Source organism: Anopheles coluzzii, chromosome X (genome assembly GCF_943734685.1).
Source record: "Anopheles coluzzii chromosome X, AcolN3, whole genome shotgun sequence".
Lineage (NCBI taxonomy): Eukaryota > Metazoa > Arthropoda > Insecta > Diptera > Culicidae > Anopheles > Anopheles coluzzii.
The window spans coordinates 18,804,479-18,823,474 of NC_064669.1; the positions used below are offsets into that span (position 1 = coordinate 18,804,479).

At 45.4% G+C, this 18,996-nt stretch overlaps 2 protein-coding genes across 5 annotated transcripts; one reads left to right on the forward strand and one right to left on the reverse strand.

Annotated features, from left to right (window-relative positions):
• Positions 1-2,185: 2,185 nt before the first annotated feature.
• LOC120948523 (J domain-containing protein) lies at positions 2,186-10,649 on the forward strand. Of its 2 annotated transcripts, none has more exons than XM_040364956.2 (4): positions 2,186-2,642; positions 2,784-3,326; positions 4,831-4,932; positions 6,340-10,649. In XM_040364956.2, exons 2-4 carry the CDS (start codon positions 3,240-3,242, stop codon positions 6,709-6,711), a joined length of 561 nt encoding a protein of 186 aa, XP_040220890.1. In that variant the 5' UTR covers positions 2,186-2,642; positions 2,784-3,239; the 3' UTR covers positions 6,712-10,649. The 2 variants fall into 2 exon arrangements, with proteins under 2 accessions (XP_040220890.1, XP_040220880.1); XM_040364946.2 differs by having other exon boundaries at positions 2,188-2,683.
• A 93-nt stretch (positions 10,650-10,742) lies between these two features.
• Positions 10,743-18,923, reverse strand: LOC120948501 (prolyl 4-hydroxylase subunit alpha-1-like). 3 transcript variants are annotated; one of them, XM_049605320.1, is made up of 7 exons: positions 18,272-18,923; positions 17,248-17,477; positions 16,685-17,172; positions 16,446-16,618; positions 12,057-12,605; positions 11,802-11,967; positions 10,743-11,721 (listed from the first exon to the last, which is right to left on the reverse strand). In XM_049605320.1, exons 2-7 carry the CDS (start codon positions 17,451-17,453, stop codon positions 11,636-11,638), a joined length of 1,668 nt encoding a protein of 555 aa, XP_049461277.1. In that variant the 5' UTR covers positions 17,454-17,477; positions 18,272-18,923; the 3' UTR covers positions 10,743-11,635. The 3 variants fall into 3 exon arrangements, with proteins under 3 accessions (XP_049461277.1, XP_040220858.1, XP_040220842.2); XM_040364924.2 differs by having other exon boundaries at positions 12,057-12,608; positions 18,272-18,921; XM_040364908.2 differs by lacking the exon at positions 18,272-18,923 and adding an exon at positions 17,589-18,259 and having other exon boundaries at positions 12,057-12,608.
• Positions 18,924-18,996: the final 73 nt, after the last annotated feature.

Consider the following 18,996-nt stretch of genomic DNA (forward strand, 5'->3'; position numbering starts at 1 on the left):
GGGATATAATGTACACTGGGGAACCACTTCTGCGGATGGAGTGGCCCGGTACACGGTGAAAGGCAACCGTGTTGCCAAAAGGGAGTATACTCCAGCAGTAGCAGGAGCAGCAGCAGATAAATCCTCGCGGTGTGGGATTTCGGTCAGCGATATTGGACCGAGCGTGCTTAAAAGCACGTCAACCACGGGGAAGCTACGTGGGTTGGGTGGGCAATGGGTGGGCAAGTTTAAACGGAGCTATTTTTAAAACTGGGGATGGCTGTGTAAAATGGGTTTTTGCGCTTCACCTTTCCACTAGCTGTGCGTATGTGGGTCTTGTGTGTTTGTGTGTGTGCTTTTGTTCCACGAAACTGGGGAAAATGGCAGCAGCGGACCTACAACATTTAATAATTGCTTTCAGTTTCCACAAAACAAAAAAAACTAGGAGGATGAATCTGACAACACCAGTCGACGAATAGCTCATTAGCGCGTAGATGTATCTGCACAGGTGCGTACACTAACCTGTACTGAGCTCCTGTGCAGGTCTTTGGTAGTATGAAAAACACTCCAGTGCTAAAATGGCTGCAAATACAAGCACTCCACTGCTTATATGTGTCCAGTTGTGCACCACCGTCGACAAGACATTTTAATTAGACACCGTATATACATATAATTGATGTCAATCTCTCAGGGAATAATAAAAACAACATATGCGAGTTATTCATTGTTGATGATGCTAAAATATATGGAGTGGAATGATAATAATTTGATATGATGTTTTACTGGTACTCCTAAAAATTAATAATAATTTGAAAGTAATCCAACAATCCAACATGATATCAACATATATCGCTGGATGTCAAATAACATCAAAATGCTTTTTAACATTAGGTTTATGGAGCCCCTCAATTTGACAGAAGCTAAACTTTAGAGTGATGCAAAAAATATCATTTACTGTCGATGTTTACTTCTTGTATTTCATTATATAATTATTTCAAATACCACCACATGGGTTGCTAGGTTGCGTTTGTATATTTAGTTTAGTTTTAACATTTTCGCAAAAAAAAGTTAAAATAGGAGTGAAAGATAACTCTAAACCATCCATTATCGTAAAATAAGCTTGTTAAGTGATGTAACTTAATTGACCACAAGCGAAAATGGCAACCAACTTGTTTCTCGTGCTTTCGAAACACAAAAAGAAAACAAGCAAAATAAGACATCGAAAATATATCGGTTTATGTGTAGGTGAAAGAATAACGACTACCACAATAAATTGGCTGTATGCAGACAACTTTATATGAATATCAAAAGTTGTTAAACGACATAATTTTAATAAAATTGATTTTTGTTATTATTTTAACTAATCAAAAGACGTCCTAGTAAATCCAAATCTTAGTAAATTTGACGGGAGCTCGTAGATATAAGTTTATGAGAGCCACCCGTTAATCTAGTGTTAAATAGTACTCAACAAAGAAAAATAGTTGTATCAGTTCTTATAAATCTATAAATCTATTGATCAAATGGATCTATTTTGAAAATCGCTGTTCTAGAACTATTGAGACGTAAACAAGGGGCCATCTCTTAGGGATCTTCGGAATATTTAGTATTTAGTAAACGAGCATCCTGTAGGGTAGAGTTCTATGACTTATTGCACCCTAAAACAGTTATCCATCCTCTGGAATGTACAAGTAATTCTGAAAATTGATCATCAAGAAACATAAAATTTGCCTCGGACGTGCCGATACGCTGCTCCAGCTATACGTGTTTACCAGTTATTTGCATCTCTGCGTATCTGATAATCGTCAACTCAAACAACAACTCAAACCCAACAAAGCAGTTCGTAGTCGTTACATGGCTGTTACTGTTACCTGCTCAAACTTTTTGCATACCTGCTCCAGCCATCTAACATTTCTTCAGCATCCCTCCTTCCCGTCACCCACACTATGCTAAGTCCCGTACTCGGAAAGGGTGAAGGGTTAGGAGGGCGAGGGGAGGGATGACTGGAAATGCAAACGATCCCGAAGCTAGGTCCACGCGAATCGGTATCCGCACCAGCCTTGTCCGAGGACTGTTGTGGTTCGCTCTCGCGCTCTCCCAAAAGTTCGACTCACTCAAGCACGGGCAGTGCGCTCTCCCGCTGTGGCTCGCTATCACGCGGCAAACTAATACGGGCGCTCTCGCATCTCGCAGAGATCTTGGGCAGCAGCACCCAAAACGGGCTCCGGCCAGTGCGAGCCCCGGTACATTGATGCGTGGATGCTCTGCCGTGTCGGGCTTTCAGTGGTTGATCAGGCACGCTTGCGAAAGGTCGCTTCAAGAGGTTCCGAGCACGAGCGTGTTACGACGCAGCAGCAAAACCAATCACACGCCTCCGCCCCCCGCCCCACACGAGACTACTCGCTACGGTTGCGTACGGTCACACGTCTAACACAAATTGCCCGCATCGACGCTGCCAGTTCGCATTGGACGGCACGGTAAAACAGACGAAATCACACACACGGCAAAAACAGACAGCCAGGTCAAAGTGTCAAGGCTGAAGATAAGCCTGCCGAGGGCAAGTGTTGATCTCGCGTCGTTGAAGCTGTGCGGCTCGGTGTGTGAGAGGGTTCATTCCAGCTTCCCAGCGTCAGGTGAATAATTGTGTGATTCCCCTTGCAACTGAGGTACGTCACATCGTGCAAATATTCTGTTCAGGTTCGACGAGGTAAACAACAGCAGCAGTACACATCATAAACTCGTCCAGACCTTATTAAACGTGTGTGTTTTGTGTGTGTGTGTGTGTGTTTGTGATTGTCCCGTTTCAGTGTGCGGTGTCGTATTGGAATTTCGGCCAGCGGACGTCAATCAAAATCACACCGAACAACAACAACAACAACAGAAACAACAGCGCCACAAAAACCCGTTCCAGTGCACGATCGGGCATTCACAAGCACACAGCGCGCGAAAAAGGGAAAGTCGCCCGTAATTGTTTTTCGGAGTGTACCTGTGTCCGTGCGTGTGTGCATGTGTAGGGCAAGGTCGCCGACGGCACAGCTGAGACCGGTGGCCCAGTAGCAGACAAAAACGCGCGCGGGTAAAACCAGGCCCAAGGTGTTTCTGGCCAGCGAGCGGTTGAAGGTGATTGGAATCGCGCGAGAAACCCCCCCCCCCCCCCCCTCGGAGAGGCCAGACAACAATCAAAACCGCCACTCCGCGTGCACACCACACCAGTGGAGCTAGTAACTGTGCTTACAGTAGAGACTTACAGCAGTCCGATCACGATGAGCGGTGTCGACGACATTCTGACGTACAAGCGAGACTCCAAGGAGGATCTGTACGCGCTGCTAAACTGCAGCGAAACGTCCACGGTACGTATCGGCATGCGGGGTTCATTAATTCTCGGGGCTTCAATTGGTGGCGTGAGATCAGTCAACTGTGAGCTGCAGAAGGAGGCGAAGTAAACGTAACATACAGAAGTGCAGGAGAAAATAATTACCTAGAGTGCCGTACCGACGAAAGCATTTCCTTAATAATATTTGCTTTCCAATCTCCCGTGCCACTCTCCCGCCAACCGAGCAAGCGAAAGCAAAAAATGCACACTTGACAAGTGGACATTTTTGTCACTCCTTTCCTCCCCTTTCTTTAGTCCCCTTCGGACACTACTCTAGAATAAAAAACATACTGCACGGAACATGCATCGAAATTCTCAACAGTGGGACCCTGGGAAAATTTTGCACCACGCACACACAGAACTGTCCATTTGCCCCGAAACGACTGCATCTCCGGGTATGCACATCGCGCTGTGTTTCGCTGTCGTTTGGAGAGAGTGTGCTGCATCTCCCCCCTCCTACCCCCTTCCCCTACACGTCTGCGGGCACCCCTGCACCATCCTACCCACCGACACATCTGTTTCTGCGCATTGTATATAATTATTTGTTGCATTCCCGGAGCAGGAGCAATGGCAGCAAGCAGCAGGGACAGAGAAGCTACCGCGTCGTTCCTTTGTTGCAGCCGAGATTGTTAAGGTTGGCCATGTTTGCTGCCTTTTGCTGTGGGTCGCTTTCCCAATGCGCGCCACCATCTTACCGTGTGCTGTTTTTCTCATAAGTTTATTGTTGCTGCTGTAGTTGTTGTTGTTGTTGATGTTACTTTAAATAATCCCGCGTCCCATCGGGGCGCACCACGTCTCCAAAAACCGGGGGACCTGGGCGCAATGAACCTGCCCGCCGTTTTCACTCACGGGTCGCGCAGGGATAAATAAGCTTCAGCGCCGCGGCCGGAACTAGGTTACAGCGCGGGCAGGCAATGCGAGGGCGAGTGTGACGAAGGGCGAGGGTAAGAAAACTCAGCAGAAGAGAAACGTAGGGTTAAAGTGTATGTGTGTGTTTGTGTGCATGTATGTATGTACAACTGGTACATTATTTATGAGCCGTGGCAGCACACGACTGCAGGTCCTTGGGATATTTCCATCCCGAAAGCAGGCGAGGGTTGGGCGTGAATGAATGAATGTGCGGGTTCTGCAAGCGGTGGAGGAAGGATGAGGTGAGGAGCGAAAAACTGAGCATAGTTAAATGCCACCGATGCACATGATGCACACCGATGATGACGATGATGAGGTAATGAAGAGCTGGCAACGGTTTTTTATCCTCGCCACCTGAGACACCGTGTCGGTCCCAAGGTTTCTAGAGATATTGCAACGTTCTTTTTTTTTGGTTTTGTGTTGTTTGTCTCCCTTCATCTGCTCTCATTTCTTTCTCGCTCTTTCGCTTTCTCAAGCCCCGAGCAGAAACGATGTCATTAACGTATCCGATATGTTACTTCTTATTTCTGCTTCATGTCTCTTTCCCTTGCTCTCTCTCTCTTTCTCGACAGGTGGACCAAATCCAGGCCGAGTTTAAAATACTCGCTTTACAGTATCACCCGGACAAGAACGATGGTGACAAGGAGTCCGAGGCTAAGTTTCAGCAGCTAAAGGTAAGGGATAATGATGATGATAAGCAGAATGACGGAAATGATAAGCATTTGTGAAGCATTTTTTTCCATTTCCTTCCGCTTTTTAACGCTCTGCACCAGCGATGTCAAACTCATTTGATCCCGCGGGCCATAATGCTACTCAAAATAGCAACACGGGCCGCAACCTAGTTTTTGTATGATATTATATGATACAAAAATCAGAACGTTAGCAGTTCCTTTCACTTCAGGTCTCTGATATTTCCATCATTTGAATAATTTTGTGTCAACTAACAAGGTTTAGTACGCAAAAATAATGGCAAAAACTGGTTTATTGAATACAGAATAGTAAATTTTATGTTAATATTGGTGTCATTTAGAATTTCAATTTTTTTTAGCAGGTATTGGTAGTGAAAAGCATTTATGTATGTTAGAAACAGTGAACTCTTTCTTTTGATGCTGTGGAAGGTCCATAAATTACTGCAGTCCAGTATAGCCTTAGACAAATCTTCATTTGACAATCGTCGAGGAGAGCTAAGTATCATACAAGTTCATAGTAACCGTTATTCCTTTCCGGCTCATTTCCATTGAAATCATTATTCATTATGGCGACCAAAATCAGAGTCATAAGCCCCCCTGTGGTTTATCTTATCGCATTGGGCTTGGTAGGCCATGAGGCAACTTGGTAGGCCATGAGGCAACATTTGTAATATCCTATCATAAGTAACACGTGTGCTGGCATCTGATTTCATCTATTTTCTAAACGTTGCACCATTGCTTAAGAGAGGTTTGACCTTTTCCAACACACTATGACAAAAAAGAGTAAGAACTTGCGTTGGTGATTCCTGTTGGTTGAGCGATGTTGTTAATTTTTATAAGTCATTGTCTTATCCAAATTGCACAAAAAATAATTATAATGTTCCAAAACCAACACACACAAATGGGTAAGATACTTCCGGACATTCACGATTTTGTATGAGTTTGAAGCCTAAACGCGAATTGTTTCCTTAAAGAATTGTTCAAAAAATATTAGTTACTAACAAATTTATTCATCGGAAAGGGTGTAACATAATTTTCAGTGCTTTTTCGCCATTTTTCATCGAAATAAACATTTTTGGGTTTTTGTTCTATAACTCAAGTTTTATGGCGATGCATACTAGCCTGCCAACTAGTAGAGAAACCTACGAAGTTGAAAATCACTTTATATTTCAGGTGTAAGGAATTGCTGGACATGCACGATAAAAGCAGAAATTCAAAATAAATTTTGACTCAAGCGGTCGCGGGCCACACCGAAAGACTTCCGCCAACAGTTTGACAACTCTGCTCTACACCGTCTTCATCCACAGTCGCTTCAGTTTCTATTTCCGCTCCTGCTCGCATCACCATAAACGGAAATGAAATTTAATGCTTTTGTTTTTCTCCCTGCAACAGGAGGCGAAGGAGATCCTGTGCGATCCGGAGAAGCGGGCGAGCTACGACAAGTGGCGCAACAGCGGCATCCAGATCAGCTACAAGAACTGGCTCGGCATGAAGGAGCACGTCCAGCAGAGCATGCACTGGGCGATCCCGAAAACGAAGGACCGGATGCTGCCGGAGGGCGGCACGGCGGCCGGCAGCACCGGGGCTGGCGCCGCGACCGGCTCTGGCGCAGTCGGATCCGGGCTGAGCGCGGCCCAGCCCAACCCAGCCCATCGGCGCGCCTCCGAGGGCGGCGCCGCCCTGTACTATGGCGGGCGCAAGGGTGAGTGGGGCTCGGAGAACTCGAGCGAAGTGGTGAGCAAGTTCCGCAACTATGAGATCTAAGCTAACAGTGGGGGGGGGGGGGAGGAAGAGCAGGACGTTTTTGTGGGTGTGTGGGTAAGTGTGTATATGTGTGCCCATTGATTCTGGAAAGGTGTATGTGTGTGTATGTGTGTGTGCGTTGGGGGAGGTAGGTGGGCTATTGTCTTTTAAGAGTCCTTGACATCCTTGACAGCTTACGGAGATACCACAGGACGGACGGACATGAATCTTCCTGTATTAAGAAACCGTAAAGCCTAGAACGGTACACACACGCACACATAAACACATAAAGTATCATATCCTCTTCTGCTCTTACCTCAAACAGCACAACCCTGCCCAGCAGCATGGGATGCGAATTTAATGAACTCACGGTTGAATTGATAATTGGAGCAGATACGTTACCCAGGCAGCACAGCCGTTGTCCGACCGCCAGAGGATATGTTTACGTGTGGGGTGGGTGTGTGTGCTTATTTTGTGCTGCTAGAGAGGGGGTAACCTTTTGTGCTGGCGTGAGTTTATACTTTCATCTTCCATTTCGTCCCGACTCTCACCTTCGCCCTTTTCAACCTCAGCCACGCTTTTCCACATGCTCCAATTGCGCCCTGTAAATGGTGTGGTGGATTCATGCTATTGTAATGGGGATGATGAGAATGGACAAAAGCGGTAGGTGGGTCAGTGGAGGATCTCTCTCTATTCTATTCTCTCTCTCTTTCTCACTCACACACAAAAACACACACACACACAAACACACTTATGCTAGGATTGATTAAAGCCGTATTTAACCGGCTAACGATAAATTAAAATTGATCGATTTTTCTGCGCCTGAAAGGAAGCAACCGAACAGGAACAAACGAGCCGACACTGTGGAATACACACATACACACACACACACACACACACACACACACACACACACACACACACACACACACACACATACGCTCGCAGTGTGTTGAATGAATTGAATAATTAAATGATTTGCAAATGATGAGTGCCCGGGCAGGAGCGGGCAACGATGACATTACAATTAAAATAGAGAAGAGGCAAAATCAACACAAGAAAATTACAAAAAAAAGTATTGCATAACAGTGTACATGTGTAAGAGCATGCTGGCTAAAAAACCATTAGTGTGTTTTGGTCCTTTGCTTTCTTCCATGCAGCCGTTTCTCTTAGTAAAAAGAAGAAAAAAAAGAAAATAAATAATAAAAAAAAACCTTTTACCTGGCCCCAAAACTCTTCCCACCGTTACGTGTGCGCTCACCACCATCCTGCTGATGTGGTCCTGTGTTTCTAATTGATGTGTTATAGTCGTTAATTGTTGATGTTGATGCACACATATATGAAGCAACAGCAAAAAAGAAAAAAAATAACAAGAAGTTAAGAAAAACGAGGAATCGCAAAAGGTGAACGTTCTAGCGACACAATGATATGCAACCGCGCTAGGAAGAGGCAAACAGGGCGACTTAGAGAACTATTTAAAAAAAGAACAGCAAAAGAAAACAAACAGTGATAGACTCATTCGAGAAAGCACATGTAGAAAGTGAAACGGAAAACCCAACGCGAGGCAGATAAGAACGAATGCCCAACTGTGCAACTCGGTTATGATAATGATGTAAGACGACAAAACGAAACGACACAAGAGTAATGATTTCCATATGACGACGTGCGACGTGTTCGATCCCAAAATAACGTGGACAAAAAAAAATAATAAAAGAAAGCAAACAAGAACCGAACACAACAGAGAGATGTGTGACTTGAGAGAGGAGGGAAAACAGGGAAACAACATTGAGGAGGAGTTAGTACTAGTAGTTAAAACACGGTGCCACAAGTAATCAGATCAAATCAGATGCGCTAACTCTTTGCTGCTCTCTACAAAATAAATTAACGTACACGTATATACATATATAAAATATATCAATATATTTTATAGCGATGCGATATTGAATGCAATCTTGCAAAATGGAACTTAATCTTCTAAAACGTACACATACGCACATACGCAAGAGAAACACAAGCTACCGATACGCAATAATAGATTGCAACAACAGAAACCCAATGAAAGCAGAAAACATATTTTTGTTACCTACTATACTATACTATATATAACTACTTGATATGGCACACTTTACCACGTAAGGCACAATCTGTGTAAGGCACGTAACTGTGTGACGCAATGTATTTAAAACTATTTAAACAATCAAGCTGTGTAGATGATAATATACATACCTATCTATATACACGTATTATATTTGATGTTAAACGATGTAAATCATGGGTGAAAGGAAGTCTCTCTGGCACTGTCTTCGCTGCCCTCCCTTTTTCCCACAATCACAAGCGTTTCTGACCTGTCAGTAGAGATGTTTAATCCGAGACACAGTCACAACTGTTTTAGTCCGTAAGAAAGTACCTTTTCACCTTGAGTGTACGTTCTATCCAGCGCATAGCTGCTGTTCATGACTATTGAAGGAAGAGAAGAGAGATAAGCGAAAAAAAAAAACAAAATAAAAAAGAAACAAAGTATTTATTACAAAAAATTAAAATGTTTAATGCAAACAGCAGAAGAGAGAATATAAAGCATACACAAACAAGTAAAATTTGATGAACTTAAAGTTTAATACCCAAAATGAATGTGATGAATGCCAAGTAAGGACCCTGTCCTTTTTAGCACTGGAATGAACAAAAAACATTTGACTTGACTGCATTCGGAATCGACCTTTATAGACAATTTGGAGATCCCTTTTATACCCGTTGGCAACCATACAAAAATAAGAAAAAAAAAGAAAAAAAAAACATTTAATGTTAGTTTCTACACTATTTTCTGTACTGAGAGGTATGGCGTTAAAATTGCACGCTAAATAAAAAAAATGAACAGATGGACAAGTAATAGCAGATAAAAGACAAATCAAAAATTGTTGAATCCAACAGGAGATAACCCACGAAAAGCTACAAGAACAAGAAAGTGCGCAGCTCCCAGGGGACGGTCAAACTGTCAGGAAATTCTTACAAACTTGCACACTTATTGCAAACACATGATTCACTATACTGGCTCATTCTCGCATCACTAATAAACACAATAAAAAAAAACCGTCGACAAACTTTTGAATGCTCTATTTTTTGGACAATTTATGGCAGAATGCAAAACAAATAAATCCTACAAACACTTCAGCTAGGAGATGCAAACGTGTAAAACCCCACCCCAACTTACAGGACCATATTGCCAAATCCGTATTGTGATTTTATGTTGCCCTTTTTATCCCCTTACCACCCCATGCTGTATTCTAAACATCGCCATTTTTCATGGGGCACATTATTCTGCTTAAAGAGAAAAGGATAAGAAAGAGATGAAGAGAGATAAGAGAGATAGAGACATTTAACGGAAAAGGCAAAGCATATTTATTTACAAGACACCTACAGTGGAAAACCAAAACTTACTACAGCGCAATGAAAAATAGCCCTTCAACCGAGAAGCACTGTACCAACAAGGAAGAAATACGAAAAAATAAAGAATAGGAATAAAAAGAAGAATTAGAAGAGATATAGAAAGAAGAAGAAACACAGGAAAAAACACAGACATAAATTATGTTCAAGCAGTTGGATTGATTTGTGTGAGAATGAAATGATTTTTGATGAAAATAGACAGAATGCAACCGATCACAGATGCGCTAGCAAGCCTTTACAATTCCCGGAATCTTCCTCAAAGCATGGGTTAATAATAGTCAAATTTCTTTAGTGGCACACACACGAGAGAAAACCTTAAATATAGAAAAACTACAAACCAAAACAAATAAACATTAACAAACAGCCACAATTATATGAAAAAAGGCAACAAAATGGATGTATAATGTTGGTGTGTCAAAATGTGATCCCTAGCAATCTGAGCACCCCACCAAGGCTCCCGCTCTCTATCTCTCTACCCCGTTATGAGCGTAATAATCATTCCCGTGGAAAAAAAACATTAACTCGTTTTTATTGCCTGGCTGTGATTGATCGTTCAAACACCTGTATTGAGAAAAAGGGCTGAATTTTTATGTGTAAATCTGTAAGTCTTGCTGTATGCTAGTTTTACGTAAAAATTATTTTTATTTCACAATTTTAGTATGGCAATTTAGTTGTTGTTGGCTGTACGTTCCTTTCTTCATGTCACTTCCGTTTCACATCAGCAACCATTGAGACGCTTAGCAGAGCGTGCGGCCAGCATTTTCCTTCCGCCATTGACCAGCTATGCAAGCCGCTTGCTAAACTTTAGCTCATGGTTTGCAAAATCGTCCATCGTCCTCGGTGGCAGAAGGCGCCGCTGACGGGCTCTGATGGACTTAAGTATTTTCAACTTTTTCTTTTCCATTTTGGTGTTGTCGTCTTAAGATGATGATGAATGATTTTTTCCGCTCTCTTCTTCAATTGATTCCTAATGATGGATGGTGTGCGAAGGTAAGTAAGAGGAACAAAACGTTGCACTAGATAAAACGAGCTTAATCGTAGGTTCGCGAGTAAAATTATTAACTGCTATTTAAAAAAGGGGTTAGTAATGCGGTATGTCCCTTTCTACAGGAACAAGTTGGAAGGAGTTGGCAAGAAGTTGTGAGAAGTTTCATAGCGTTTCCATGTCGGAAACCTTCTTGCTGAAATGCATCTAATTTTCTGTCTGCTGTTAATTGAACCAAAAACAAAAATCTAGACTATGTATGGCGTCAGCCTATTGCTCTGGCCGGCTGCTAATGGCGTCGGTCGCAATTTCACCGTCTTAACCTGTAATACAACGGTAATAAGCCGATTCTAGGCTCGAGTTCTACTATCCTAAAGTTTAAAAACTAAATTTCCTAAAAAACTGGTTACATGGAGAAACTAAACGCTATGGCAGATTCAATTTGGTTTCGGGTCATGGTGCATCGTATCGCTTTCACTTATCGGGCGGCTCGCGTGCGACACTTGCTCTCTCCGGCCGCTATCAGAACTCTTCCGCCGAGTGGTCCAGCTGCAGCCCGCACGGTCGCCGGAATTCCTGCCCACGCTCGTGGATCCACTTGTTCGACACTGCAAAGACAAACGGAGCAGGTTTGGTTAATAGAGGCCCCCTTGGTGCTGACGTAGCATCCAGACGGCTCCATCCTTACCCCACTTGGTACCGGTCAGCACCGGGCAGGCGGCATGCCGCGTCGCGTAGTCACCCCGGCCCGAAGCGTGCAGGTTGAACCAGAAGGCGGCCGTCCCTTTGCGGGGCCACAGGGCAAGATTCAGCGAGGGAAACACGGTGGCGCCACCCTGCGTTACGTCGCTCATCTAAACCGCGCGGGAGGAAATAAAATCATTTAACATGCATTCTGTTGGAAGATGAAAGACAATGACACGCCTCGCTATGTCTCACTCACATAGAACAGCACGGTTGCGATGCGGTTGCCCGTGCCGAGGCTCTTGAACGCGTTTCGCTCTTCGCGGCGGGCAAAGTCAAAATGCGGCTCGTAATGGCCCCCGATGCCGTAGTTTACCACTTGCAGCTCCTCGGCCGTTTCCATCGTCAGCCCGGTCATGTCCTCAACCCGCTGGCTGATCGTGCGTATCATCTCGTCCTCCGCGTCTTTCAGCCAGGCCGATTTGCTGATGCGATAGTTGGCGAACTCGAGCTCGCCCGTCTTATAGTTCTGCACCGTCGCCCGGCGGAACCGGGGCCGGGCGTAATGCTTGATACGCTCGATCTCCCGGTCCGACATTACGTCGTGGTAGATGACGATGTACGGGCGCAGGTACGCTTCCTCGAGCTTGAGCGGCCCGATGCGTAGGAACGGCGAGCTGTTGGTGGTGTACCGGCAGACCAGCTGCGAGCGTAGCTCGATCGGTGGCTGCTGCTCGCCCCGGCACAGCTGCTCGTACAGCTTGCGCTCGTTGGTGTCGTACACATGTGGTGTCGCCTCCTTCTGGATCTTCTGGAAGGAAAAGTAGCGTCAATGGGCAGTGATGCGCGGAATTAGATCGCCACGAAAAGTTTTTTTTTCCACCATTTGTGACGATTAGTACCTCAATCACAGTAAGCTAACTCGTTTGTGAGTAAAGCAACTCATTCGAGAATAACATCCTGATGGATGATTTGACTCTCTGCAGCATCTAGCAATTCACAACCAGAGCAATACATTCATGAGCTTTAAAACCCTAAGGAAGTCTTAATAAATGCTTAAGTGCTCTGAAGAAGATACGATTTTTTTATGGAGAATATTTCCCATAGCGCTGCCGAAAATAATAATTGTAAACCTTTTTGCGTCTACACGAGACAAACCATATTCGAAACAAAACACAGCAGTTGTACCCAACTATTGTTTAAGAACTGAACTTCTAATCGCTTAAAACCATGAAATAAAGCAAACACTATGCTCTCCTGGTGGAAGAAATATAAAAAATAACAATATCACAATACATGTAGACCCCGAGAAACGTGGTCCATCTTTTACGTGGTTTCGGAGATACGCGGGATTCCAAATGTTATAGTTCTTTGAGAAAATTGTACTAGTTTGACATATCAATTTACAAATGCAAAATAAATTCCCCTTTGGACGAATTTGTAAATATCCTCCAAAAAGGTACAAAATAGTCATTTTCAGCCAGAATCATTAAAAAAATTAAAATCCTGGCCAAAAACCTATTTAGTGGCTAAAACCTACCACTTCAGAAAAAATTTACACGAAAATTGGCTATGCAGTGACGAGTTTAATCCGTTCCAGTGACTCACTCATTATATGAGAAACTCGGGAGGATCTTTTCCATATGATATGTACAAAAAGTGAAAGAATTGGTTCCAGGTCCGGAAATGTGCTGATAAAAGACCATTATCAATGAAAATTTGTAAAAAAAAGTACAAGTAAGGTCATTTTGATAATTTATAAAGATTTCGATAGTTGGCATCAAATCTACAACACATATGCACACCACATAGGTAGTCATATGAAATTCCTACAAGTGGTAGCAATGGGCAGGGGACACTTTCGCCGTCATGCGCATTTAGATTGAGAAAAACACGCCAGAAACACTCGTCAACATATACCAGACACGTGTGCCTCACACAGTTATACGACACTTTTCCTCCTGCTAATAATTTTATATCAAACGATGCTGAGTGTAGAGGTTCTTATTTGCGTGAGTTATAATCAAAACTTCAAACCTCACTGTTGTGCAGCGTATCAAGCTTGCCAGGCTACGGTGGGTTGGCCATGTTGTACGCATGGAAACGAACGACCCAGCCTGGCTTTTTAGGGTGTCCACAATGACAGAGGAGGCATGGTAGGTCCAAATTGAGGTGACAAGATGGCGTGGAGGCGTCCGCCATTAAGGCCGGGATAACGAAGGCGCTAGACTGTGAGCGGTTTCGGACACTCCTGAGGCAGGCCAAGACCGCAAAGCGGTGTTAGCGCTGGATAAGTAAGTACTTACTTACTTATCCGGCACTGTCCATGTCTCAGAGGCGTATGTGAGTACTGGTACTATATAGGTACTATATAGTCCCAGCTTCCTCCGTCGCGACAGGTTCTTTGAGGTAAACTGCTTTTTCAGGCTGTAGAATGACCGGTTGGCAGCCAGCATCCTTGCGCGCAACTCAGCTTCCATGCTGTTGTCGTTGCTGACCTTTGACCCAAGATAGGTGAATTGTGGGACGACTTCAAAAGTGCGTTCACCTATCTGTACGTCACGCCTACGTAGATTCGGATTATTTATTGGTAGGTCCGCTGATGTTGCCACCATCAGTTTGGTCTTTGCCTCGTTTATCTGCAATCCGAGGCTCTCTGCCGCCTGCTCAATCCCTTGGTAGGCTTCTGCTACATAGGAGAGCCGCAGACCAATGATGTCTATATCATCAGCGTATGCCAGGATCTGGGTTGACTTATAGAAGATGGTTCCCGTAGTCTCCACCCTCGAGTCGCGGATGGCCCTCTCTAGCGCCAAGTTGAATAGGAGACAGGCAAGCCCGTCCCCCTGGGGCAGACCCTTGGTGGTAGCAAAAGGTCCTGAGAGTTTTCCATCCACCCTCACCTGGCATGTGACGTTGGTCATAGTCATTCTAACTAGCCTTATCAGTTTGGCCGGGATTTCAAATGAGCTCATAGCGTCGTACAGTTTTACCCTGGCTATGCTATCGTATGCGGCTTTGAAGTCTATGAAGAGATGGTATGTGTCGTTTTTGTATTCAGCCATCTTCTCCAAGATCTGCCGCATGGTGAAGATCTGATCAGTGGTTGATTTTCCGTTTCGGAATCCTCTTTGATAGTTTCCTACGATAAGTAAGTAACTATATTCAAAATTTAAAAAAATGCTCAATGTTTACCGACCGTGATCTTGATGTCAGATCACCTCATTAAGATTTTCGAGCACGAATAACCGGGAAGTCCCTTAAACTGGAGCCTAAAACTTCCATTAAACTGCACCAATTTTAGGGAATTTAGAAAAAGTCCTTTGAAATCAACTGTGATGCGACTTTTTTGTTGCTTTCTTCTAGATTCGCTCGGAAATTATGTTTCCTATCGTTATAATTGGTCATGGAGCCATTTTATACTTAAATAATGTCGATTTTTTATAAAATAACGTGACACAAAATTAGTCAAGGCTATGAATGTAAAAAGAGCTCGACGGCATCGTCCATCGATAAAAGAAAGTCTAATTTACGAAGACACCGAATCTTTGCGCTTTCAAAACACTTGAACATACACAAATCCACAATTTAAGGTGTATCGAGTACTAATCGAGCAGATATGGAAAAACAATTTCGAGCAAATGTCACTTAGGCAACTCTTAAAATATGTTACTCCCGAACGTTACGTTACGACAGATATTACTCGTTATGCGAAATTCGACACGTTAAGAGAGGCATTTCGTGAGTATTTACATTTGCTCTTTATGCGAAAAACTCGTAACAAGGGGTATTCGTTATGGAACCCACTTATGAAACACGTTATGAAATATGTATAAAACTACGACACATGCGGAATAGTGATGGGCGGGTCGACCCGAACCTATCGGGTCGGAGCCATCCGTAAGCGACCCGGAGTCGTTCGGGTCGACCCGAAAGGTACAAGTAGGTTCAGTTGGTGCAACGACTCCGGTCGGTGAGAGAAAGCATAAGCGACTCCGACCCGTTGGTGCGGCGAGTTCGGGTCGGGTCGGGTCACGGTAGGTTCAGTTTGACCCGAGGGTGCAGCGAGTTCGGGTCGACCCGATAGATCAGTAGGTGCGAGAAAGCATAAGCGACTCCGACCCGTTGGTGCGGCGAGTTCGGGTCGGGTCACGGTAGGTTCAGTTTGACCCGAGGGTGCAGCGAGTTCGGGTCGGGTCGGGTAATATTGAACCTATCTTGATCCGACCCGAACTCGCCGCAACAACGGATCGGAGTCGCTTATGCTTTCTCGCACCTACTAATCTATCGGGTCGACCCCGATGTTAAAAATATTTGCAATCCCCACATCCGGGGGAAAAGATTACTTGGTGAAAAGTTTTCAAACAGATATCTTGTGGATTAAGCACAGTGAATCAAATTATTTCTTTGAGTCAAATAACTTTCTGGCGATTTCCCTGGTTTCTGGTGAGTACACTATCCACTCCGATTTTCCATAGTAATTCATTCAAAGTGAATCTAAATATTGGAGAGAGTTATCTACTCGCCGAGCCGCCTAGCAACTCAATCGCAGTAAATTTTTTCACGACTCTTTGAGTGTATGTTAAATAACAAAAATCTGCAATTCTTACGTATTTCCCTATTCTCTAAACCAACGGGGCCTTCTTACCGTGGTCGTGTCAACCGGTACCTCCTCGCTACCGTCGTCACCGCGCAGTATCTTCTGCTGGGCCTCCTTCTGGAGCTCCTTCACGTAGTACGCCTTGTTGCTGACGGCCCGCTCATGATCTGGCACCAGCTCCAGCAGCTCCTCTGTCATCGAGAGTGCAGTCTGTATGTTGCCTACAAAAGTGGGGGGGAAAGTTTCGTGAAAGCAGCATGTCAGTCAGCTCCGACGCGCAGCATTACCCTGCTTGAACGTGGAGAACGCGAGGTACTCGAGCACATCCTCCTTGGTGGCGGTACGGTTCACCTCGCCCGTCAGCCGGTCCATCGCCTCGCGCATCCACAGCACGGTGTGATAGTAGTCTCCGTTCAGGTAGCTCTGCCGTCCCAGCTCGAAACAGTCGCCCGCCGACAGCTCAGTACTGTACTGCACTCCGTTCAGCATGCCACGGGCGAGGCTGGCTGTGTCGAGGTTATAGGTGTCCTGCAGGCGCATCAGCGCCACCGCCGCACCGTTCAGATCCTCGTCCGACGGAAACTTGAGCACGCTTCGGTAGGCGGTGACGTTCTCGAGAAACTCTTTCCCCACCTCGTACGTCATCAGGTTCTCCACGTACCGCCAGTCGGTGGTGAGCCGCTTGGTCAGCAGAAACGCATTGACCGGGTTTGACAGGTAGGCACTGACGTCCCTTGCCGCCTCCGCATGCTCGCGCCGGTACTCGTGCATTTTTCTGTCAAAAATAGACATATGTGTTGTTAAACGAGGTTTTTGAGGATACCCTGCTCATACAGTTTCAACCACTTACTGCCGTAACTGCATCAGCTTTTCTTCCTGCGCTTGGACATAGTTGTCGAGATTGGTGATGAGTACGGCTTCCGTTTCTAGCAGTTCCTCCATGTCAGCCAATGCGGTAAATAGCTCACCGTCTACCGGTGGTTGCTGTAGCAGCAGCAGCAGGAAGACCGAAACACTGGTCAGCCAAACCGATGACATCTTGCCAAGTGGAGTCATTCTATTCACACTCTTTGCAGGGGACTGAAGAAGACATACAAAGAAGTAAAACATAGAACAAAGTTGAGTTAGAGTTGCACTGCACATTCTTCAGAGATGTTGTAGGTACGCTTGAGGAAAAACTAATAGCAAAACCTCAGCACAGCTTCCGGAGTCTTGGGCACACACGTCCTACGCTTTGCTCGGGCCACAGTTGCGTTGACATATGGTGTACAGCAATGCGCTGTCGAGCGTTGATCGTTGCCCTCTCGGTGCGGCGTGCGTACGTGTACTGGTTCGGGTCGTTCTCGCAACCGATCTTGCGCGTCTCTTGCGCGTCTGGAAGCCAACGCGGCTGTTCAGCTTGATAACGATCATAACACATTTCCAACGCTTGCCTGCCGGCTAGCGGGCATCGTCAGCCAACAGGAAGTGTCGACGTTGGCAGTACCGAAGCGTTCCCAAACGCCTTCGTTGTACGGGGAAGACGATCGGAATGGGCGATCTGTGGGTTGATAGTTTATCCTACACACATACAGCGCATCCGGACGCTCTTTGGCCGGGAAGAGGGAACGGCCGGCCGTATCATATGGTGAACACATTACCGCACACATGCACCGAGCGAACCCTAGTTTTGCTTTGAAGTTGCTTGCTGGACGGTTGATTGGCCGGGCTGGGGCCGGGTGGAGTGCGATGTATCATCGGTGCAGTTGATTGTTCGTGTGTGGAGTGATGCAGGAAGCGAGGGTATCGCTCGGATGTAGATCTGGCGTACGCAATGGTTGTACGGGCTACCGAAAACAAAATGCAAGCAATGGCTATTACAGCGCCTTACTTACCCGTCTTTACTGTGTAGCCACAGTGCTGTCTATCTTTCCCTGTTCCCTCTCTTGTGGCAGGGTGTTGGTTCGACAGCTTCCAAATAACACAAGACACACACACAGGTAGTAGGAGCGTTTTGCTCCACACAATGCGCAATGCAATCGCGCTATCGACCGCACAACTAAAGGCATATACACGCTATGCTGCTGGCCGCTACCGTGAAACACCGGCTCACACTACTCCGTCTCGAAATCGAAGAAACCGAACACGGCGAAACCACACCAAATGTCACAAGAAGTGTGCGGGTGTGTTGTTGCCCTTTTTCTTGTCCCTCCCTTGCGTCCGCTACGCGCGCGGCGTTCTTTCGCGCAGCACTTCCCAGCGTGGTTCCGACCGAATGCGCTCGCTAGCGACGGCAACCGCGTACGTTCGCGCGCATATGTGTGTTGGTGGTGCACTGGTGATGATGTACTGCCTCCAGAGAATGTAACCCTTCCCTCACTCCCTAACCCCTTTTTGTGTAAGTGCTGACACGCTGGCTGCTGCCGCGCGGGGGTGGGATTACGGGAATCGGTTTGAAGTTCTGCGTTCGCCGTGAAACACTATGGTCGCTACGGTCACGTAGCATCTGTCAAAGAAGCAACACAACTTCCAGCTCCGGCTTCTTTGTTGTTGTTGCCTGTACTATTTCTGCTCGCCATAGTTTCAATGCGAGCGAAAGAGAAGGAGAAAAAGAGAGAGA